Source organism: Muscardinus avellanarius (genome assembly GCF_963383645.1).
Source record: "Muscardinus avellanarius genome assembly, chromosome: 11".
Classification (NCBI taxonomy): Eukaryota; Metazoa; Chordata; class Mammalia; order Rodentia; family Gliridae; genus Muscardinus; species Muscardinus avellanarius.
This window is the reverse complement of record NC_137797.1, coordinates 75,981,314-76,004,918: the sequence shown is the minus strand read 5'-3', so window position 1 is coordinate 76,004,918 and position 23,605 is coordinate 75,981,314. Positions and strand designations below refer to the sequence as shown.

Genomic DNA, 23,605 nt, shown 5'->3' with positions numbered 1-23,605 from the left:
GGACTTACACAGCAACAAGAACCTAGTACTTGAGGACCTTACACAGTGGCCCAGAGCACAGTACACTTGACCAATGCAAGGAAGTCTGGAAGCCCAGTGCTGATGAGAACGAGAACAGGAACACGGGAAGGAGCCTGGGTTTTAAATGCAAGGAGAAGCGTTGTAATTTTTGGAACATTTAGTAATTCTGTTTCATTTACATTTTGCAAAGATGAAGATGATAGATTCTGGGGAATACAAGATGTGGGAGAACAGGTGGTAGGCTATTAATGTGGCCAGCTGAGAAACTGTAGGAGGGGTTCGGAATGTTTACTGGGCGTAGAGCCACCAGGACTTGGTCATAGATTGGATGTGGAGGGTAAGGAATAGAAGTCAGGTTATCTGCAAGTTAACTAGCAGCTAGATGCCTGTTGTTTAAAGTGAGAATTTTAAAACACTCAAATAATTTAGTATTGGGGGTTTTTGCTCTTTATTTGTGGTACTAGAGATTGAATCTAGGAGAATTTTATTTCTGTGCTACACTCCTAGGCCTATTTTAGTTTTTATTTTGAAACAGGGTACATATAAAAGAGAATAGTATAGCAAATTTTTATGTATCTGTCACCCAGTTCCAAAAATTATAAACTCAATGTCCTTATTTTTTTTTTATCTTTATACCTCTACCTCCTCCCCTCCCTCAAATGGGTCATCATGAAACAGATCTCAGACATCTTATCATTTTACTAACATCTGTTTTTAAATGACAGTGTCTTTAAATACAACCTTAATACCCTATTAAAATAGTTCTTTATTGTTATCAAATAATCAGTGTCCAGTTTTCTCTCATTATATCAAAACTATTATTAGTTTTTTGGTTCAAATCAGGATTCAAACAAGGTTTAAATGTTATAATTAAAATATTTCTCAGATTTTTTCCAGTCTATGATTTTTTTAAGCTGTTGTTGTGTTGTTGTTGTTGTTGTTGTAGGACTCAGGGCAAAACATCCAAGACCCCTCACCTGCTAGGCAAGTGCTATACCACTGAGTTAAATACCTAGACCTCGGCCAGATTTTTTCTTTTTTTCATCCAACTATTGTAAGAATTCCTTGCCTTATGTGTTTTATAGATTTTATGCTCACCTGTGGTTTTGCTGAACTTGTTCTTCTGCTCTGTGTATTTACTAATACACTTAGCTAGGTAATATATGTAATGTGATCTTCATATTGAAACTTGACCTTTGTGGGAGGGTTGGGGAGTACTGGGGATTGAACCCAGGGGCTTTCTATTTCTGAACTACACCCCCAGCCCTATTTTATTATTATTTTATTTTGAAAAAAGGTCTCACTAAGTTGTAGATGGCCCCACTAAGTTGCTGAGGCTGGCCTTGAAACTTCAATCCTCCTGTTTTAGCATCCCAAGTACTGGGATTATAAGCATGCACCACCATGCATGGCAAATTTAATCTATTTTGTGCAAAAATACTTGATATGTGGAGTTGGAAGGAAAATAATGTCCATTAGTCTCTCCTTTTTGTGATTGATAGTAGCCGTTAATTGTTGCTAAGATTTATTATAGGGATTTCATTATTTCATGTAATCATAGACTAACTCCCTCCTCTTTCACTTACTGAAATATAATCATACTGAGGCACTTTTATTAACTTTAATTACCCTGTATAATAAAATTTTAAGTGAAACTTTTTGTATATTGGTAAATACAGCCATTCCTGGGTATCCTTGTGGAGCTGGTTCCTGCAATATCTATCTCTGAGGATAAGAAATTCATAGGTACTCAAGTCCTTTATATAAAGCGGTGTAGTAGTTGCATATAACCTATGCACATTCTTCCATATAGTTTTTCAGATAAATTTCTTTAGTACTGGGGATTAATCCTAGAGGCATTCCCCCTCTGAACTATACCCCCAGCCCTTTTTTTATTTTTGAAGCAGGGTCTTGCCAAGTTGCTGAGGGTCTCTAGCTGGTTTGCAATCTTCCCATCTCAGCCTCTCAATTTCTGGGATTACAGGCTTGTACTACCTTGCCTGACTCTCCCATATACTTTAAAGCAACTCTAGATTACTTATTATACTTTTTCCGGACTATTTTCTGCCAGTGGTTGGTGAATCCATAAGTATAAAACCTGCTGATGTGAAGGGTTGCCATCCATGTAAATTTTTATTTTATTTATCTTTTTGTTAAAGAAAACAATTTCCTCACTATTTTAAGTGTATCTTGCTAATGATAATATATTTAGTCACAGGAAAATGAACACACCTTGTTCCTCTCATCTCCGGATTCCATGTCCATTCCAGCTAGGCCCATGAGCTCTGGTGCTGGGACCAGCCCAAGGATGTTCCTCTTTGAAGTCTACCAGAACTGCAGGTTGTTCTCAGAGCTGATTCCCACTAGGCGGACCACAAGGGTTCAGCCCAGCTCCTCACTGAGCCTGTAGTTTCATACAAGCCTCAGAGCTAAGAATTCTTCAGGTTCTGTAGAGCAAGACTGAGGTAGAACCAATTCAGTCTAGGAAAACAGCAGCAGCAGCAACAACAGTCGCCTACACAACCACTTGCCTGTTTCCTCCTCATCCCTAAGCCCTTCCTTTCTGCATTTTGCCTCCCTCTCAAGAACAATTCTGGCACTGCTTCTTGCTCATCCTGCGTGTGTGTGTGTGTGTGTGTGTGTGTGTGTGTGTGTGTGTGTGTGTGTGTACACGCGCGCGCATTCATGGGTATGTTACTAAGACTTGAACCCAGGGTCCTTCTACTTCTAAGCTACACCCCCAGCCCTTTTTATATGTTTTGAAACAGGGTCTTCCTGGGTTTCTGAGAGTCTTGCTAAGTTGCTGAGGCTGTTCTTGAGTCTACACTCCTCCTGTCTTTCAAGTACTGGGGTTACAAGTGTGCACTACCATGCCTGGCTTCCTATCTTCTTATCTTCCTGATCTTTCCTGCTTGGCCTCTTCCACAAAGTACACCATTTTCAAAACAGAAGCAGCAGATACAGGGAATTCAGTGTGGGAGGTTCCTCAGTCATCCCATTGCATCTTAGCACAATGGTGTCCCTCTCTTAGCTGCATTTTACTTTCTGTGGGTTCAGTTACCTGCGGACAAGAAAGGGGAGTACAGTACAGTGAGACATTTAGAAAAAGAGACCACATTCACATAACTCCTCACAGTAGATTATTTTAAGTGTTCTATTTTATTATTAGTTATCTCTTACTATGCCTTTTTATAAATCAGACTTTATCACAGCTATATACATATAAGGAAAAAAGAGTACATACCAAGTTTGGTACTGGCTAAGATTTAAGGCATCTACTGGAAATCTTGGTATATGTCCCCCTGTTGATAAGGGTGGCAATTGTATTATTATCATTTTCTTCTTATTATTTGTGGCTTACTTTATATTTCCTCCAGAGAAAGCTTACTAAATAAGTAAAAAGTAGCTGAGAAAGTTCATTTTGTTTCATGCATATTAAAACAGTGTTTTGGAGAATGCGTACAATAGTGCCGATCTTTACAAAGAAGGTTAGCGAGGCTGTTTGCTTCATATCTACATTTTCACTTCCCTGCTCTCTTAAATTTACTTGAACAGCAAACCAGTTATATAATAATTAGTACTTTTGCAGGGATAATCTGCTTTTTGTTTCACAGTATAACCTGGGGTCTGCTATGATGATGGATATGTTTTAAGGATGAATTGAGTCAGAGGCTTTTGCTTAAAGCCTCCTTTATATAAAATCAGAAATTTGTATTCAGAAGAAGCTGTAGAGTGATTATTTATGTCTTTTAAACCTCCTTTCTCTCTTTCTCCAGGAAGTACTATGGAGAGAAGATTGGAATCTATTTTGCTTGGCTGGGGTACTACACACAGATGCTGCTCCTGGCGGCAGTGGTGGGAGTGGCCTGCTTTCTCTATGGATATCTTAATCAAGAAAACTGTACATGGAGGTAACCTTCATTTATTCCTTGTTTCCATGCTGAAAACAAAAACATGTCTTCATGTCTTAGACATTAATTTATTTATAGGGTTTTAGGCTGAAGGCTCATGGCTGAATACTTATTTCTTTGGCCAATGTGCCCCCTTAGTTGTGAGTATAACAACTAAGTAGAATGGGGAAAATTTTTTTTTTCTTAGATATCTGACAGGAATATTACCCTGAGGAAACACTCCAAAATTTTAAGACAATACTTTGTTTGAAAGAGGAAAGAGAACTGGAGGGAGGATTGCCCTTGACCTTCTGTTCCCAAGGAATGTTTCACTCAGCCTTGCAGATAGGGGCTAAGAACAGCTCCCATCTCGCCAGGATTTTAATGGGAAAACTGGTCAAGCTAGCATTCCTGTTTTTAAAGTTGTTGTTGTACTGGGAATTAAACCCAGAAGCCTTCTACCTCCAAGCTGTACCCCAAATCCTCTTTTTTGTTGTTGTTTTTTGTTTTGAAACAGGATCTCACTAGCTTGCTTGAGAGGCTCATTAGGTTATTGAGGCTGGTCTTGAACCTGCGATACTCTTGTCTCAGCCTCCTAAGTACTGGGATCACAGGCATTTATATTAGGCGATATGTGTTTGAAAACTCAAGTAACCAGTCCTTGTTTTGTTTTTTACTTTTGCAAAATTATTCCTTAGAGTGCTAGGAGAAGCAAATACGTGTGCAAGAATGGGTTGGTGTTTGATGTTGGCATTCAAACCCCAGCTGCACTGTCTAGAGGGAAGAGGGAAGTTCCTAGGTGCCAGCTCATGGTGAACTTAACCCTTGCTGCTGGTTCCTCTGCTTTCAACGGACTCAGCCTCCTGCCAGGACTACAGCACACAGCCAGACATTTTCTCCTGATCATCCAGCCTCTGGGTATGATGGCTGGATCAGAATTTCTGGGCACCAGCAATGTGTTGATGACCAAACTTTTTAAGCCTGAACCCTATCAGCCTAGCGCCCGAGGCAGGATGCTTCCATGGCAGTCCCAGTACACGGGCATTGTCCATTCCATTTAACAGGGAATTCTGAGGCTTTGTGCCCATTACAGCTTCTTAGCTAAAAGCTGCAGGTGGCTTTTGAAATACTCTCCCCTCGTCATTGAAAGAGAGTTTGGAGCAAGGGCTGAATGTTGATACCTTTTCCCTGAATATGTCTTTAGCTTCTCCATTGTTTTTTGTATTATTCTGACCTCCTTCCACCCCCAACAAAAAAAAACCATGCATCTCAAAAATAATTTTTTATAGTACAACAGTTACATTTTTATAAGGTTCTCACATGGTTGCTCTTATTATAAATCATTTTGTGAAATCTCCATGATAGTCACATATTTCTTCCCATTTCACACAGATTAACTTATAGGAAATGTGAAGGGAGGATCCTGGGGATATACTTCCTGTGGTCAAAACTCTTTGGCTTTAATTATCAAATATCTTGAAAAATGTAGAATATATGAATTTTAAATATTTTCAGTTCTGTTACATTCTACCAGATTCATAAGAATAAAAATATATTTAAAATATAAGGAATATATCACCCAATTTAAGAAAAAGAACATTACTATTTAAGTAATTATTTTTCTCAAATTTCATACCTTTCCCTTTGGAAAGACCTACTATACTAAATTTTGTATTCATCATTCTTTTACATTTACTGAACTTTTAAATATATGTTTGTAGCTTAGCCCTAAAAATATATTTTATTTTGTGTGTCTGTGTAAACATGTATATATAAGTGGAAGAAATAATAGGTATCTCCTCTCCCATAAATGCTTATTTAAAATGTATATCTCTTTTTAAAAGAATAATAGCTTTATCAAGATATAATTTGTGTATTAAGTCAGCTTTTTGTCACTTTGACCAAAATACCTAACAAGAACAGAATAGTTTATTGGGCTCACAGCTTCAGAGGTCCAGTCCAGAGTTGGCCACCTCTAAGCTGGGTGTGACAGAGGAAAACTGCTCTGGACAACCAAGAAGCATAGAGGAAACAACCGAGGACCAATACAGTCCCCAATGCTACACCCTCAATGACCTACCTCCTCTAGCCAAACCCCATCTGCCCAGTTACCATCCAGCAAGTCCATTCAGATTATTAATTCATCAATGGATTTATCCACTGATAAGGTTAGAGCCCTTATTCAATGATTTCACCTCTGAATATTGTTTCATTGCAAACACATGAGCTTTTCTGGGGGACAACCCATATAGCACATGTGTATAGCCAGATGCCCAGCGCCTTTTAGAAAAGTTCTTTCTCCATTGAATTATCTGAGCACCATTGTTGAAAATCAGTTACCATGAATATAAGTTTATATACTTTCAATTCTTTCATTGGTTGACATGTTTGTCCTTTCTGCAAGTACCACACAATGTCGACAACTGTGCACTCTCCTACACATCCGCGTGGCTTTCTACCATCCTGGGAATAGATTGGAAATTTTAAAAGCCCTTTATGGCTACTTCAGTTTCTAATTCTTCCCTTTAATTTTTTTGAGTTAACTTCTTGTTACCCTCCACTGGTATCACTGCCTCAGGCAGCTACAGTGCTAGAAAATTCCTACTGATTGCTTTCAACTGACACTTTGGGGACAGTGTTTGCACAGTCTGAGGTCTGAGTGTAACTTCAAAGGTGACAAATCTTGAGGATAGAGCTTTTCCAGGAGCTTCTAGATAAGTCAGATACTGACAATTCTCTGTTTTTTTTTTTTTTTTTTTTTTTTTTTTTGTAGCTCCAAACTCCTTTTGCCTTCCTCAGTGACTCTAGGCTGCTATTTTTCATAGCTATCATGGTTGTGAGGCTGTTGATTTTTAAGGCTAATATGAAGCTAATGGATGGAGGTAGGACCTGATCAAGTTAAAAATGCCACAAAGTTTACTTTTCTTGTAGAGATTTAGCCATTTTCCCTCAAATAAATGTGCTCCTTTGATTACTGTAAGCATTTGATTAATTTCCAGATTTCTGCAAAGGTCAGCTTTGAGAGTTTTTTCCAGTATTCTTGTGATTTTTATGGAACAGTGGGATTTTCCAAGATTTCAACTCAATGATTTTAGAAGGGCTTTCCAAGCTGGGCGTAGTAGCATACGCTTGTAATCCCAGCACTTGAGACAATCCCAGCACTCAGCAATTTGTGAGACCATCCTCAACTTACTGAGACCGTGTTTCAAAAATAAGGAAGAAAATAGTGCTGAAAGTGTAGCTCTATAGAATGCCTCTGGATTCAATCCCCAGTGCCACAAAGAAAAAACAAGAAAAAACAAGTGCTTTCCTAGTTGTTTTCTTTTTACTGAGTTATATGCAATGTCACTTAATCTCACAACTCTCTTTGACATGAGAGCTTATCTGAATGGTTTTTTTAAATCGTTGAGATTCTCAGTACATTGCTGAGGCTATCATCTATTATCCTCTTGTGTCAGCTTCCTTGTTTTTTTTCTAACAAGTTGTTACTATTTACATTCTCATGGAATTTATAGCTCAAATGGAAGATATCTGACACCTTTAAATATTTTTTCCAAATTATAAATATAAAAAATAAAATAAACCAAATTATAAATATATCATAGTATAATTCTTCTTCACTGTCTTCTAGACAGTTTTATAATTTTAATCATATAAATCTTAACACAGATTAGATTTATTCCTGAATGTTTTATGCTTTTTAAGCTACAGAAAAAGGGATTTAGAAATATATTTCCTAATTGTCACAGGTGTATAGGGACACAATTCCTTTTTGTTTTCCTGTGTATATTTTGTATGTTAATCTTGTGTCCAGTAAACTTTTCTAAACTAACTAATTCTAGTAAGTTTTCTGTAAGTTCTATTGAGTGGTCTATATAAACAATCATGTAAGCTGTTATTACTAATATTTTCTTTCTGACCAATCCTCATGGTCTTTTTCTTTTTCTTTTTTTTTTTTTTTTTTTTTTTACTTTTTGTGCCATCAGACACCTCCAATTAAAAAGAAGTGGTGATCATAGGACATTTTGTCTTATTCTTGAGCTAAAGGAAATACTTTTAGCATTTTCCTCTGAGTATAATTGATTATAGGTTTTATGTAGCAAGTCTATCAGGTTGATGAAGTTCACTTTTATTTGTAGTTTTATTCTTATCATGTATGGATATTTACTTTAGTGTTTAAAAGTAATTTCTATTCTCTCTTTAGCAAAGAAGTTTGCGATCCTGATATTGGTGGCAAGATCATAATGTGTCCTCAGTGTGATAGGCTCTGTCCATTCTGGAAACTTAATATTACTTGCGAGTCCTCAAAGGTAATTTTTGTTATATCAAATATTTACACAACAAAACCCTTTTTTTCTAGACTCATTTATGCATAACAGAAATTACATGTTTTTCCTCTGTGGAATTCAGAAAGGTGGTTTTCAAGTAAACTTCCAAACATTCTGTAAGATAATATGCAATACAGATATTTATTTCTCTTTTAGAAGTAGGAAATTGAAATGAAAAAGCTTATTGAAAATCTCATGGATAACTGGGAATGGTGGTGCATGCCTGTAATCCCAGTACTTAAGAGGCTAAGACAGGAGGATTTCAGGTCCTAATTGCTGACAGCCTCAGCAATTTAGTGACACTCAGCAACCTAGTGAGATTCTGTTTCAAACAAAAATAAATAAATAAAAAGGTCTGGGGATGTAGCTCAGAGGATAAAACATCCCTGATATTCATACCCATTACCACACCAAAAAACATTAATATTAAATAAAATCTCACAGAGTGTAAGGAAATGGTGGAATTAAAACTATTTGTATATTCAAGTAATTTGTATATTCAAGAATTCAAAGCATAAATCTCAAACCCAGCTTTTACATGAACACTTTTTAATAGATTTACTATTATAAGCATTTTCTTAATCCAAGTGAGTGGGAACCTGAAATTTATACTTTTAAACTTTGTGTTTTTCCCCTTTCAAAGTATGCAGAAACTATGCTTGTACTTTTAAAGACTGCTAGTCAAATTTGAACTATTTACTAAATCTACATGAAGAAGGTGTTGCGTATAAGTGGTAAACAGTGATTGTCTCAAAGCAGTCTCGCTAACACATCTTATTTCCCTTATATGTGCAGTGGTCTTGAGCTTTTAAAACTCAGGAGGTTTAGGGCAAGCATTGAGCCTGGGGAAAGCGAAGACAGGAGGATCGCGCAGGTTCAAAGCCAGCCTCTCTAGCTTAAGAGACCCTGTTTTCAAATAAAAATATAAAAAATAGGTCTGGGAGTGTCGCCCAGAGGTAGAAGGGTTTCCAGGAACCCCGGTACCACCAAAAAAAAAAAAAAACTAAAAATGAATACCTTTTCTTGCTTGTTGATTAATGTAATTTCCTCCTATACATTTATTTGTGTTGATTTCTACCTTTTTCTTTTCAAAGGAGATATTCGCTAATTGATATGCATGCTAAAAGTGTTAAAAATGTAAAAAATAATAATATAAAATCAAGACCTAGGAAGTGAAGGAGTTATGCAAATAATAGGAAGGAACTGATATTTTTGTGTGTGTGATTGAACATTAAGTAAGGTTCTTAATTTTGTGGCTGTGTATATATATCACATTTTCCTTATCCATTCATCTGTTGACAGACACTTAGGTTGGTTTCATGATTTGAATTTTGTGAATTGTGCTGCTATAAAATGTGGATGTGCATGCATCACTAATATAATGACTATTTTGGAGAGATATCGAGAAATGGTATAGTTTGGTCATGCTGTGGTTCTATTCCTAGTCTTTTTTTTTTTTTTTTTTTTTTTTTTTACAAGAAGCATAGCAAACAGTCACATTTTTAAGATTCTGGTTTAAAAATCACCATGCCTTCATATGCAGCCCTCTAGTCTTTCCCGCTCAGTGTAACTCAGCATGCCGACTCGGAGCCGCTCTTCACTCAGCCCCCTCGCTCTCTCTGTGCCGTCCTACCCAGCAGACTAAGCCAGGCTCTTACAAAAAAGCCTCTTGCTTACTTTCTCCCTTACTTCTTGCTTCTGTATGGCCCGTGGGACACACAGCAGAGAAGGCAGACATTTTCTTTCTTCTAGGCCCTGACTGACAACACGTGGCAGGAATGGTAGCTTCATCCAGGACTAACTCCCCATCATGGGGGTGCAAGGCATGCCGTCACCCACTTAGACAGCTGGGTGATGCTGGCAGTGGTGGTAAAATGGCTGTTTTTGTTGTTGTGAAGTGTCTATTTAGTTCACTTGCTCATTTTTTTATTGGGCCATTTGTTTTCTTAGTGCTGAGTTTCTTGAGTTCTCTGTATATTCTAGATATTAGTCCTCTATCAGAGGAGTAGTTGGCAAAAATTTTCTCCCATTCTGTCAGCTCTCTGATAAGGTTCTTGATAGTTTCCTTTGCTTTACAGAAGCTCTTCAGTTTAATGCAATCCCACATTTTGATCCTCCTTTAATTTCTTGCTTAATTATATTGTTATCATCCTGAGTATTCTCTCTTCAACCATTTCTGTACCCCTTTGGGATCTTGTTGAGAAAGCTTTTACATGTGCCTATGTGTTGCAGTGTTGGACCTATGCCCTCTTACAAGGAGTTGCTGGTCTAATTGTCTTTTGTTTAGGATGAGAAAGTAGGGTTTATTTTCATTTTTCTGCATATGGTTAACCATTTTTGCCAGCACCATTTGTTGAAGAGGCTTTTTTTCCCAGTGTATGTTTTTTGCCCTTTTGTCAAAAATCAATTAGCTTTAAGCTTGCGGATTTTTTTCTGAGTCTTCTATTCTGTCTCATTGATCTATGTACCTGTTTTTGTGCCAGTATCATGCTGCTGTTTTATTATTTTAGTTTTGTAGTGTAGTTTGAAGTCATGTATTGTGATTCTTTCTACATGGTTTTTGTTACTGAGAACAACTTTAGCTATTTGGGGGTTTTTTTTGTTTTTTCAAATGAATTTAAGGACTGGTTTTTCTATGTCTGTGAGGAATGACCCTGGTAATTTAATGGGTATTGTGTTGAATCTGTAGATCACTTTTGGAAGAATGGCCATTTTGATGATATTTATTCTTTAACAATTAAAAAATGTTTGATTTCACCTTTGGCTTGTTTTTCTTCCCAATCTTCATCTTTACTTTTTATATGATCTATTATAAAGTAGATATAACATAAACTTGCCACTTTTTCCATTATCTTTGTAAATTTTTTAGAAAATGTAAAAATCCTCACTAATAGAAAAGTAGTAATGAACAGAAAGATTTAATAGGAAGTCAGAGAAGGAGATAGGCTATTTATGTACTAGCTAAGAGAACAAACAGCATCAGTAGTGAAAACAGCCAGATACATTTTAACTCATTATAACTGTACTTGTGATATTAACAAAAGTTAACATTTTGTCAACATTACATACAAGTATAACATTTATCCCAGTGAAAGCAGGTATTGGCAACAATAGAAAGGCCATCCTCAGGTTTGAGGGAACAGAGGCCACCTGGATGATAGCCATCTCTGAATAAACCCTGGCTTTGTACTTTTAATAAGAAAAGCAGGAATGCTTGACGTTACCCTCAGGGGAGGGTGGGAATGATAAGATACAAATCATAAACCTAAAACTTTCTTAGAGGGCATTTAATTCTTATATACACCATACTACTTGCTCACATTCACTATAATAGCTCATAAAAAGAGGCCATTTTTCAAAGTTGATGGAGACTTTAAACTTAGTGGAATCCTAGCAGCCATTTTTGTTTTGTTTTGTTGTTTTTGTTTTTGTTTTGGTGGTACTGGGGGGTGGAAACCAGGGGCTTTCTACCTCTGGGCTATACTCCCAGACCTATTTTATATTTTATTTGGAAACAGGGTCTCACTAAGTTGCCGAGAGCCTCACTAAGTAGCTTAGGCTGGCTTCAAAACTGTGCGATCCTCCTGTCTCAGCCTCCCAAGCAATGGGATTACAAGCGTGCACAATATAGCAAAATTCCACTGGAAACTGCACTCTAGTTAATACAGCCAAGGCTGTTTGTTTTAAAAGATTGAGAAATTCTGAGTATGTAGTACTTATGGTGATTATTAAACCAAGTATTTGCTTGTCAGAGAACTTCAGACTATAGAATAGACAAAGTATTTCATATTTACTGAGTTCTGGTAAGTGAGGAACTTGATTCATTTGTATGTCATTATCCTGTTTTCCAGAAATTGTGCATCTTTGACAGTTTTGGAACCCTGGTGTTTGCCGTATTTATGGGAGTATGGGGTAAGTTATTTTCATTTGTTGTGCACTGAACTTAGTAGTAGTATACAGTTTTTTTTTATAGGTTATCAAAGTTACCTGCTTTTAGGATCTTGGATTTCCTAAACTTAAGCTTTCTTAGAACTTCACTTGTAAGTCTCGGGCTCTTGTATTGGTCAGCTTTAACTATAAAAGCATCTACCTGAAATTGTAGTGGCTTAAAACAACAAACCTCATTTCCCATTGTCTTATTTCTCATGTAATATGGATCAGCTGGAGGATTCTTCAGACATGGCGTGGCTCAGCTTCTCTCAGCAGTGAGCTGGTGACTCCCCTAGGTGTGAATGATCTGGCAGTTAGAAGCCTAGTTTGGTCTTTGTGGTTCCATAGGAAAGCTCGTCTCTGTTCCACAGTCTCTCATCTTCAAATATACTAGCCTGGGATTCTCCAACTGGTTTCAGGGTTCTAAAGAGAAGCAAGAAGAGCAACAGGTCCCAATGCACAGGCATTTTTAAGCCTGTGGTTGCATCAATCTTCTAACGTCTCATCAGGCAGAGCAAGTTGTATGACCAAGCCAGCATCAATGTGGGAGGGCAAAAGGACTACCCGAGGGCCTGGATACAGGAGGCATGGTTTACCAGAAGCCACTACAGGCTGGTTATTCCTTATTCAAATATTGTGGTGGGGAGTGTCTCAAATGTCAGTGGTTTTTTGTTTTGTTTGTTTGTTTATTTTTAGATTTGAGGATATTTGCATAGACTTTGCCAGCTGAGCATCCCTGATCCAAAAATCTGAAATCCCAAAATGCTCCAAAATCTGAGGCACTTTTAATATCATGTCAGCACTGAAACAGTTTCGGGTTTTGGAGCACTTCACATCTCCACATAGGAATGCTCACGCTGTATTGCTATGATCACCACAGCTGTGACCCAGCCTAACTTTTGGGGAGCATGGGAATGAGGAGGAAGAAGCAACATCAGGATTGTGGGTGAAATTTCTTATATATGCTTGCATACAAGTGAATATTTAATAAGCATGTCTGACTCTTAAAATTATAAATTCTATGTAGTAAGTAGAACAGACTTAATCCTAAAGAATGTAAATTGTTTGTAGGAACTTTATATCATTTACTTTGTAGAACATTTTTTTTTCCCCCCGGGTCTGGAGATGGAACCCAGGGGCATTCGACCTCTACGCGACACCCCCTGCCCTGTTTTTTATTCTTTATTTTGAAGCAGGGTCTCACTAAGTTGCCGAGGGCCTCACTAAGTAGCTGAAGCTGTTTGGGAATCACAATCTTCTGGTCTCAGCCTCATGAATGCTGGGAATACAAGCGTGCGCCACCATGCCCAGCTTGTACGGCATTATTAATGTAATGAGACAGGAATTTTCTTTAAATGTAGACTTTTCAACGTTTAATTAATATGTTTTCTAATAGAAGAAGAAATTCTCATTTTCAGAGACAAAGACACTTAATTTTATTAAAACAAGGGACCTACAGAGCTCAGATGATAGAAAGGCGAGGAAAGGATCTGATTCAAGTCTCTTGAGATAACTCGTCAGTACACACAACTCCCAGAAACAATGATGGGTGACCTCAGCTCAAGGTTTTCTTTTGTTTTATTGTTTTGTTTTTTGGTACAAGGGATTGAACTCAGGAGCATTCTACTTCTAAACTCTACCCCCATCCCTTTTTATTTTTTCCATTTTGAATCAGGGTCTCACTAAGTTGCTTTTAGTCTTGCTACATTGCTGAGGCTGCTCTTGAACCTTCCGTCCTCCTGTCTCAGCCTCTCAAGTATTGGAATTATAGGTGCATGCCACCACCCTAGGCTGTAGGGTTTTTTTGTTTGTTTTTTGTTGTTGTTGTTGTTGTTGTTTTACAGTGGTTGTAACAATGAAGGGTCATCAAATGGACCACTGAAGAGGCAATCCAGTTATTTTTCATGACAATCCAGTTATTTTTCATACCATTTAAAGTTGTCAGTTGCCACTCTTGGATAAAGTGAACTATAAGGTGGCCAAACTTATCCAGTAAGTTTTTCAGACAAAGAACACATTCTTAGTGGGGACCACACTCTGGCAAATATTTAACACAGAAGAATAAAACTCAAATTCATATGTTCATATCCTTTTTACTCCAAAACATATTTCTACCTATCCCCCAGTGAGAGCTTAGGTGGTAAACAGTTGGGTCAGCACTTTCAGCTGTTATTTTAACCATAGTTTCAGTGCTGACTTGTAATCTTAAGATTCTAACACATCTGTTGACCTCGATATACTAACATTAGCTAATTTCCCCAAACAAAGGAGATATTTTATTTTTATTATTTATTTATTTATTTGTGTGGTACTGGAGGTGGAACCCAGGGGCTTTTCTACCTCTGAGCTGTACTCCCAGACCTATTTTACACTTTATTTGGAAACAGGGTCTCACTAAGTTGCTGAGAGCCTCACTAAGTAGCTGAGGCTGGCTTTGAACCTGTGCGATCCTCCTGTCTCAGCCTCCTAAGTGCGGGGATTACAACTGTGCATCACCACGCCCAACTCAAAGAAGACATTTTAAATAAAGCAAATTTTTTGGCTGGGCACTCCTTAAGTGCTTTATATTGCTTTCTTTGTTGCTTCTGCCTTATGAGAACAACTGCTGTGACCTCATTACAGAAAGTGTGAAATTGCAGAACTGAATAGAAAGGAGGCTCATGTGGGGTTTTTGTTATCATATCATCACCACCACATTCCTCTTCATCTCTTTGTGTCCAGATGCATATGCCACTTACTTTACTTCTCCCTGGAAATTATAAAAGTAGAAGGTAAAAAAACCTTATTAATAAATTGGTATAGTACAAATCCTACACTTACCTGAAACATGTGCACCTTATAAACTGAGCCAGTTCACTGAATCATACTGACTTGTAGAGACCCAAATACAACCCATGGCTGAAGTAAAGGTTTTGAATACAGCCCATTCCTTGTTGCTTCTTACTTCCACCCAAGTCTTCCTGACTCAGATTCTTGACTGTATGACTTCAGTTTTAAATTTTCACATTTGATGACTGAATTTTAGTTGAGGCATAGTCATTTCCAGAAAAACACCAGATACCTGGTTCACCAAGGATCCAGGGAATCAGTAGCTTAACTAGCTGCCCTTGGGGTGGGGGTGGGGGGTCAGAAATCAGCTGTTAGTTCCAACCTGTACAGGTCCACAGCAGCAAAATAACACAGTTATTGCTACCCACACTGCTGCCCTCTATTTAATTTGATTTTGGATTTCACTGACACACAGTTGCACGTGATGAGCATTTTATAAATCATATCTGGAAACTTAGCTGCAAGAGAGTCTGGGAAATGTAACTTTTAACTTAGTTTTCAAGTTAGGGACATATAATAAAGGCTGAGAAAGCCAATCTACCTTGTAAGCCTTTGTGAGTAAGGAAGTCTTGAGGTCTGAATTGTTTCAAGGCCTTCAGTCTTGACCTTCAGCAGCAAACTTTCATCACAAAGTTCCCATCTAGCAAAGTATGTCTCTTGTTCTAACACATTATAGGATATAGCACCGCCAATGCTAAACTGACCTGAATCTGTTTTTCTGTGTATGGGCATTTTTTTCATCTGATAAATTAAGAAAAAGTGTTTTTTTATTCCAAAAACATAAGCAACCTTCCCTTTTCTCTTACAATATATTTATATAATAATTTTAACCTTGTCTAATTGATGAAAGTTTCATGGTGTGTGGTTTGCTAAAGAACAGAAGTTGAGCGCACCCTACTAGATGAGGTTCTACTAGTTGTCTTATTGCAGAAAACATGCAGAGGAGGAATTCCTGACCATGTACAGTCACCCCAGTCTGGTACACACAGTGGTGTAAGTCAGCACTGACATAGCCAATGAGGACTCCCAAACAGTGGATGATTATACTAAGTTAACAGCACCATCTGCACACCTCATAGAGTCTTTGGCTGGAAGCAAAGTGAAAACCAAAGTTTCCACCCATTTCTGCAACTCCCAGGGGCTTGTTTTCCTTCGAGGATGAGGATTTGCTAACAAGTCATGATTTTTTGCCAAGCCATTTCTTGCTTACAAGGAAAACCGATCACTTCCTGAACAAATTGTTCAAGATTTAGTAAACATCGGCATTTTTAACCTTTCTGTTCAAGTTAAAGGAGGAGGGGAAAGAGTATCCACTGTTCTTTTCTTATAGCAGTGAATAGAATTGCTTGTGTTGTTTTTGTGAGAAGAGCTATTTATTTCCATGAGTCATCTTCCATTGCTAGATAGATACAGCATAACCAACACGATTTTAAAGATGAGAAAAATGACACTTCAGTGGATTAAGCAAATTCCCAAGGCCCCTAGACAGAGTGACAAGTGGGGAAGGAGAGCTCTGCCAAGGATTTGGCTGTTCACAGCCTTTGGATCATGAAAAAATTCGGTGTATATTAATAAATTCATATCAAGCTTTTAGAAAGATGCAAAAATATTTATCTTAGCTGAATTAATTACACTGTTTTGTTTAGAGCTGTGAAAAACAGGAATGAGATAGAAAGTGTCAGATCTGTCTTGTTGGTTTTACCTCATCTACCATAGATACAGACCCTTCTTTCTGTAACAAGAATAAAAAAACCACTGGCCTTCCAATTTTAATAAGTTTATGAGATCAGTCTCAGTTTGTTTCACTTATGCCTTCAGGTACCTAGGTGCTGTGTTTTGTTGCTTTAACAAAATACTTGAATCCGGGTCATTATAAAGAAAAGAGGTTTATTTGGCTCGCAGTTTTGGACATCGGGAGCATGGCATTAAGATCGTCAGCTCTGGTGAGGGCTCCTTGACAGTCACATGGCAGGTGTCATATCAGCAGGAGCATGTGTAAGAGGAAGAGATCTCATGATGAGACAAAGCCAGAGTGGGGGTAGAGCTGGCCTGCTCTCTTATGATGCCCTGCTCTCTTGGCAACTGGGAACTGTTTAATCCCTTCTCAGGGAGCAGCCCCACTGCCCTCATCGCTTTCCACTAGGCTTCACCTCCTAAAAGTCCCGCCACCTCAAAACACCGTCATACATAGGACCAAGCTTCCAACATGAACCCTTGGGAATACGCTTAAACCATATCCAAACCACAGCAGGTAATAAAGCAGGTAATAACAGTTTCCTTTTAAAAATAGTTGTATTCAAAGAGCACGTTTAGAGTTTGTGAAACAGGCCTGTGCACACAGTGATTCCTGCAGTCTGTCTCCCCAGGCTCTGCCCAGCAGTCAGGGCACTAAGAACTGACTGTGACCTCACTGGTGGATGTTCTGCATCTTGGGTTACCCAACTTCTTGCTAAATACAGGGTGTGCTGAGAGTTCAGGTAGACTGATGTAGTGAGCGTGGTGGAAAGGGGATAGTTTTACAGACAGGGAACAGTTGGTGCTGGCCAGGACCTCCAAGTGGATGACTTCTCAGGTGTCCTCCCAGTTTCTGGCATGGTTTCCTTCAATTCGTTCATTCAGTGCATTCCTTCATTAAGTGCCTACCTGTGCTAGTGTTTCAGATGTGAACATGGGTCCCTGCCCTCCTTGAGGTGACATCCTTGTGGGCATGATAGAGAGTAAGCCTAGATAGGAGTAGAGATTGGGATGATACATATTTTGAAGAGCAGGCGAAGAGTTGACATAGGAGATAATGTGTGCTCTTTTTGAGGGAATGCACACCTGTCTCTGGAATGATTGTATAGTTGTGGTGGGAGAACACAGTTGAGAGAACGTCAGGAGTGAGGTATATACAATATCAGCAGTAGACTGCTTGGGCAAATCAAAGTAGAGGGCCTTCTGTTTGAGGGAGGAAGTTATGGTTGTTCACTAAGGAGGACAGGGAGCTTTAGTCAGTAGATGGCATGTCAAGCTGCCTTGTCTGCTGACTCACCCCCAGCAAGGGTCTCTTAAGGGTATCTACCACCTGAGGCCAGCATGGCCCACAAAATTACCTTTTACCCTTAAGGTTTTCATCCTGATGACAAAGAGGCAGTGCCTTTCCAGTCCTTAAGGGCAGGGACCAGGGACAAAGGCCTGGGATGCGTCTCAGTGGCAGGCAATTCTGCACACAACACACAACAACTCGAACCTGATTCCATCCTCTCTAACTCCTTTTATCGGAGATGTAGTAGTGAAAACAGGCTGGGAAGCAGATGCTTTTAAGTGTTTCCATTGTGCCAATGTGGAGTGCTAGGTTCATGTTGCACACAGCCAGGTCCTGAGGTTTCCTCCTACCTCCCAGGCTACCCGTGCAGAGTCTGCAGGAGGCTTTCCAGCTCCCTTCACATTCTGCTCTAGTAAGTCTCAACCCACACAGCTTGCTACAGTTAAAAACAAACAAAAAAATTATGCTTAGGCCCCATTTCAGACCAATTAACTCAGAATCTCAGGGGTAATGCCTGGGCTTAGCATTTTTCAAAGTATTTCTCCTGTGCAGCCAGGGTAAGAACAAACATTCCACATATACGCCAGTTAGTGATCTCATCCACTCAAAGTCAGGCCTGGCTGACACTTCAAACAGTGAGAGTTATAGGCTCAGCCCAGATCTTCCCCTGCATTCTAGACTGGACACCTGCCTGCTGGTCCTCTCTCCTTGAGCAGCCCGCAGGCACCTACCTGGTGGTAATTGAGCTAGTTATCTTCCCTCTCTGACTTGCTCCTCCCACTGCACTCCTGAACTAGAATTGAGGATATTGCTCAAGACAGAAACCTGGCTGGCATTTGTAACCTCTTCCTGCCCCTTCTAGCATACCTGCCTCCAGTCGCTGTCCAACATCCCTCAAAGATGCAGTCTCATCATGGACCTGCCAGTAGCTCTCCCAGCCTCTGAGCTCACTCTAGATCACTGCCAGTATGTCTTTCACCTTTATGTTGCAATCCTCATTCACATGGGGCCTTTGTGATGGTTCCTGCAGGTCTCCCACATGGCTGCCCCACCCTCCCATCACACCCTACACACTGTCCTGAAAGTCTCTGGTTCTGGCCTCCCTGCCTATTCATGCACTGCTCCCCTAGGGGAAGTGGCCGTAACTTTCCATCTACTACCACCTGTACCCAGTCAGCTCCAAGTCATTTCAAGTCTCACTGATGTGTTCCCTTCCCCTGGGAAGGCCTTCCCTGAAATAACTGGGTAGAAGTTTTGCCATGTGCTGGGAAAACTTTTGCTTCCTCTTGTCATAGCCTTCTTAATAGTCTACTTACTTGCCATGTCCATACACCTAGGAGCTCCTTGAGGCAGGGACTGTATACTGTTTCTCTTTATTTTTAGCACATAGTAGATAATTGAAAAGCATTTGTGAAGAGGACAGTCGTGATTCCAAAATATCTAAGGGCCTAGGGGATTACTATAATCTTCAATGAACATTTATTGTTCCTATTTAATATTTTGAGTTATAAATTCTGAAAAATTATTTCTAAAAATTTTTCTTTTTAGTACAAGATTAAAAGAAACAGAGGTTTTCCCTATGAAAGACTATTAATTTATTTGGAGAGTATTAAAGTATATCCTTCTCCCAAGACTCTAAGAAAGGCAGGAAAGGAGGGAGCAAAAGAGAAAAGGATGAAGGGAAGAGTGGATTGAAGGATGGACCGTTGAATGCTTTCAATTTGTGTTAGTTACTTGTGTTTTAAGTGGTCAAGAAAACACAGGTGGCAGAGCTCTAGTTACTGTCTTCTGATTGTCACATTATAACCTTCCCATAAGCTATGGTTCCTTCTGTAATTGTGTAAATCATTGCTTCCCATAAGATCTTTTTCTCCCTTTTAATATTAGTATCACCCATGAGTTATATTCTGTTTCACATAAACAGAATGCATGTCAGCATGCATCCCTGAGACATCACTCATCATTAAAGACTCACGTAACGCTCTTCTCTTCCCTCGTTAGTCACCTTGTTTCTGGAGTTTTGGAAGCGGCGCCAAGCAGAACTGGAGTATGAATGGGACACTGTTGAGTTACAGCAAGAAGAACAACCCCGGCCAGAATATGAAGCCCAGTGTAATCGCGTGGTGATAAACGAGATTACTCAGGTAAAGAGGACTCTGTTTAGATGCAATTTAGTGTTTATTGCAGTGGTTCTCAGCCATGGAGGTAAAAAACTATCGATGCCTGTGTCCAATCATTACATATTCTTAGGATACTTAGTAGCCTGAGTGGGTTTAGGGGATAGGGATTTTTTTGGAGCTCCTCAGGTGATTCTAATGTGTGGCCACAATGAAGGAATGGTGCAAGGAATAGTAGACATAGAAGACAAATATGGTTCTCAGTAAAAATTCCCCCATTAAACTCTGAAATAGACATACAAGGAAAGATGCACTTTTTTTTATAGTTGATTCTCAATTTTTCACCTGCACCTTTATTATAGTCCCTACTTAAATTCATCCTAAACTAGCTGCCCCTTTATCTTGCACTAAGCCTCAGTCACTGCTCCACCTTCTGGCAGGGATGTGCACAAAACAATGCGGCTCTTAGTCTAAAGTCAGGAAAAAGGATGGCTGAGGAAGGGGAACATAGGCTTGGGTCCCCCTATGTCCAGGCACTGTGTAAACATTTTATATCAATTGGAAAGGAAGATTTGCGGCTACCACTACTGCTACAAAAAATAAAATAAAACTATAGATCTCTCGATATATATTTGAAAACCTCTGAAAAAGGTGATTTTGGAACCTTCTTATTGCTTCTTTCCATCAACACAGGAAATTTAGAGCTGATTGTCCTTGCATTCATCAGCATAAGGACAGTAGGTTCAGAATACAAATAGCTCTTGGAAAGAAAATGCTTTCACTGACAGCCGCTGAGAATGTCCCCAGCTATAGAGTTCACAAATTGAATCACAGATTTACAGAATATTGGCACTATAAGGGACTGGGGGCTGGGGGAACAGTTCAACTTCCCCATGTTATAAATGTAAAAAGTGATGTTCAATTATGAATAAGTGACATTTGTCTTTTACAGTATAACAAGTCTCGAATAAGCCCTGTTATGAATAGTTACCACATTTTACTAGAGAAGACAGGGTCAAAGCACGTGTTGTTGAAAGGTCATAGATTCAGAAAGGAAAGCTGAAAATTAAACAAAATTATAGGGGCATAAAGTGTTTTGGGTACTGAAAAATGAAAGCTTATAGTATCAGCAACATAGAAAAATACTAAAGAAAAGACAATTTGGTCACTTAAACCTACATGTGGGGGGGTGTTTGGGGTGTTCGTTTGTTTATTGGTACTTGGGATCGAATACAGGGGCATTCTAACTCTAAGTTATACTCTTCAGCCCTTCGTATTTTTTTATTTTGAAACAGGGTCTCACTAAGTTGCTGATGCTAGCCTCAAGTCTACAGTCCTCCTGTCTCAGCCTCCCAAGGATTACAGGTGCACACAACCATGCTCAGCCCAATTTTTATATTTACAATTGCCAACTAATAAACTTGTCAAATTTCCATTGAAATGTTGCTTGTAAGAAATTGCAAATAACAGCTCATTTTTCTTTATCTTTTTTCCTCATTTCACTTCTGTTGCTTATATATCCTGCACTGGTTTAAAGAGGCCTATGGCCTGATAGTGAAGTCTCAGGAATTGAGACTGTCTGAGCCCAGGTGTGAACACAGCAGCTCACTGCTTCAGTGATCTTGGAAAAATCATTTAACTTCTGTGCCTCAGTTTACTCACCTATAAAATGGAAATAATAAGAGTTGCTTCTACATTCTTGTGGGAAGGATTGAGTTTAGGTTTAGATCCCACTTAGAGTATTACCTAGTATAGAGTAAATGCTATGTAAGTATTTGCAGCTATTGTTAAAGTGTTGCTGCTCTTATAATCCAGGTAAATCATGACACGTATTGATTTCTTTTTCTTAACAATCTAATTATAAGGCAGGTGAGATAGTGCATTGCTTGTCATCTCAGTATTTGGGAGGCTGAGACAGGAGGCTCTCGGGTTTGAAGCCAGTCTCAGCAACTTAGCAAGACCCTGTTTCCTAAGAAAAAATGAAATAGGGCTGGGGGTGTATCTCAGAGGTGGAATGCTCCTGGATTCAATCCCTAGCACCACAGAACAAACAAAAATCTAAATATATTCTTAAAAGCTATAAAATGGAAATTCTCTAAAGTTTTACCAAGTTAATATATAAAGTTCAACCAAAGAACACATCCAATATCCGGATTTATAGACACCCATGAAACTCTTTGCACTACCTGGGCCCTGCTCTGTCATCGCCGTCACTTCTGAACGCTAAGACAAGCCCAGGAACGTCGGCTTCGCAGCGCGGCACTGTCTGATGCCCAAATGCCTATGCTCACAGCAGATACACAGTTTACTATTCATATTCATGCTGCCCAAAAACATTTTAAAACAAACACTGTATATATTTTGTGTGTCTGTTTGAAATTATTATTTATTTATTTATTTATTATATGCCAACATTTTAATAGTGGTTATCTTTGTGTTACTTTTTGGGAAACTGTCCCAGGGATCTTTGTTAGACCCCTGGGAATAATTTCCCCAAAAACTCCCCAAAGAAACAAACAAACAAAAAAAACAAAACAAAACAAAAAAAACAGAAAAAGAAATAAAGATAGAAATACAGAAGATAGTTACAGCCCCATGCCAGAATGGCATGGGGGGTGGTCCAGGCCAATTCACCACCCCAAGATACAGCACGTGGATAGGACTTTTTATACCCATGACCTCCATCTTGCTTACGTAATTCTGATTCTGATGTTGTAAACGTCCCTGTAAGGTACCTCCCCCAGCAAGATGTGGCGCAAGGTGTCTCCTCTCATGAAGGTCGACCCCTCCTACTATTTTTAAAAATGTGCAATTGCAAGGAGATTATACTTAAAAACTAACTTTTTTAAAAAAATTAAGCTTGAGATTTACTAATAGAAGAATAATAATTGTAATCCCCTTGATTGACTACACTTTTTTCTTTTAATTAGGAAGAAGAGCGTATTCCCTTCACTGCCTGGGGAAAGTGTTTACGAGTAACCCTCTGTGCGAGTGCTGTCTTTTTCTGGGTAAGAATTTGTGACAAAATTTTTTTAGTAATTTTCAAAATTTATTGCATAACAGTTTTTTCAGTTCCTCATTGTAAATATCAAGGAAATTAAAAGCCAAGCCTAGAAACAATATGGCATCATAAAGATACTTCCAGAGAGCTACTTAGTCACCACCTGGAGTAACTCAGTTTCAAAATATCTTATCTGCCTTCAGTGGTTCTTCCAGTTCCTTCTACCTCATTTGTTTAAATTAAACCATTGGTTTAGGATTTTCTAGTTTCTGGTGAAGAGACCAAATGGAAAGCATTAAGAATTCTAAAATTTTCCATCACCAGCAGTCAAAATAAAATATCAAGAAATATCATAAGCAAAAAGATAATAGGAACTACAAAAATGGAAAACCATAAAAACTACCAAAAGACATAAAAGAGGTCTTTAGTGGGGCGTGGTGGTGCACACTTGTAATCCCTGCGTT

General features: G+C 38.8%; 1 protein-coding gene across 2 annotated transcripts in view; it reads left to right on the top strand.

Annotated features, from left to right (window-relative positions):
- ANO6 (anoctamin 6) overlaps positions 1-23,605 on the top strand; it is a gene marked incomplete at both ends in the record, with an annotated part of 205,141 nt that overhangs the window by 146,836 nt on the left and 34,700 nt on the right. For both annotated transcript variants that reach the window (XM_080705450.1, XM_080705449.1), the window contains 5 exons: positions 3,798-3,932; positions 8,116-8,221; positions 12,091-12,151; positions 20,025-20,167; positions 23,071-23,148. In XM_080705450.1, the coding sequence (XP_080561576.1) occupies positions 3,798-3,932; positions 8,116-8,221; positions 12,091-12,151; positions 20,025-20,167; positions 23,071-23,148 (523 nt within the window). The remainder of the gene's footprint in view (positions 1-3,797; positions 3,933-8,115; positions 8,222-12,090; positions 12,152-20,024; positions 20,168-23,070; positions 23,149-23,605) is intronic.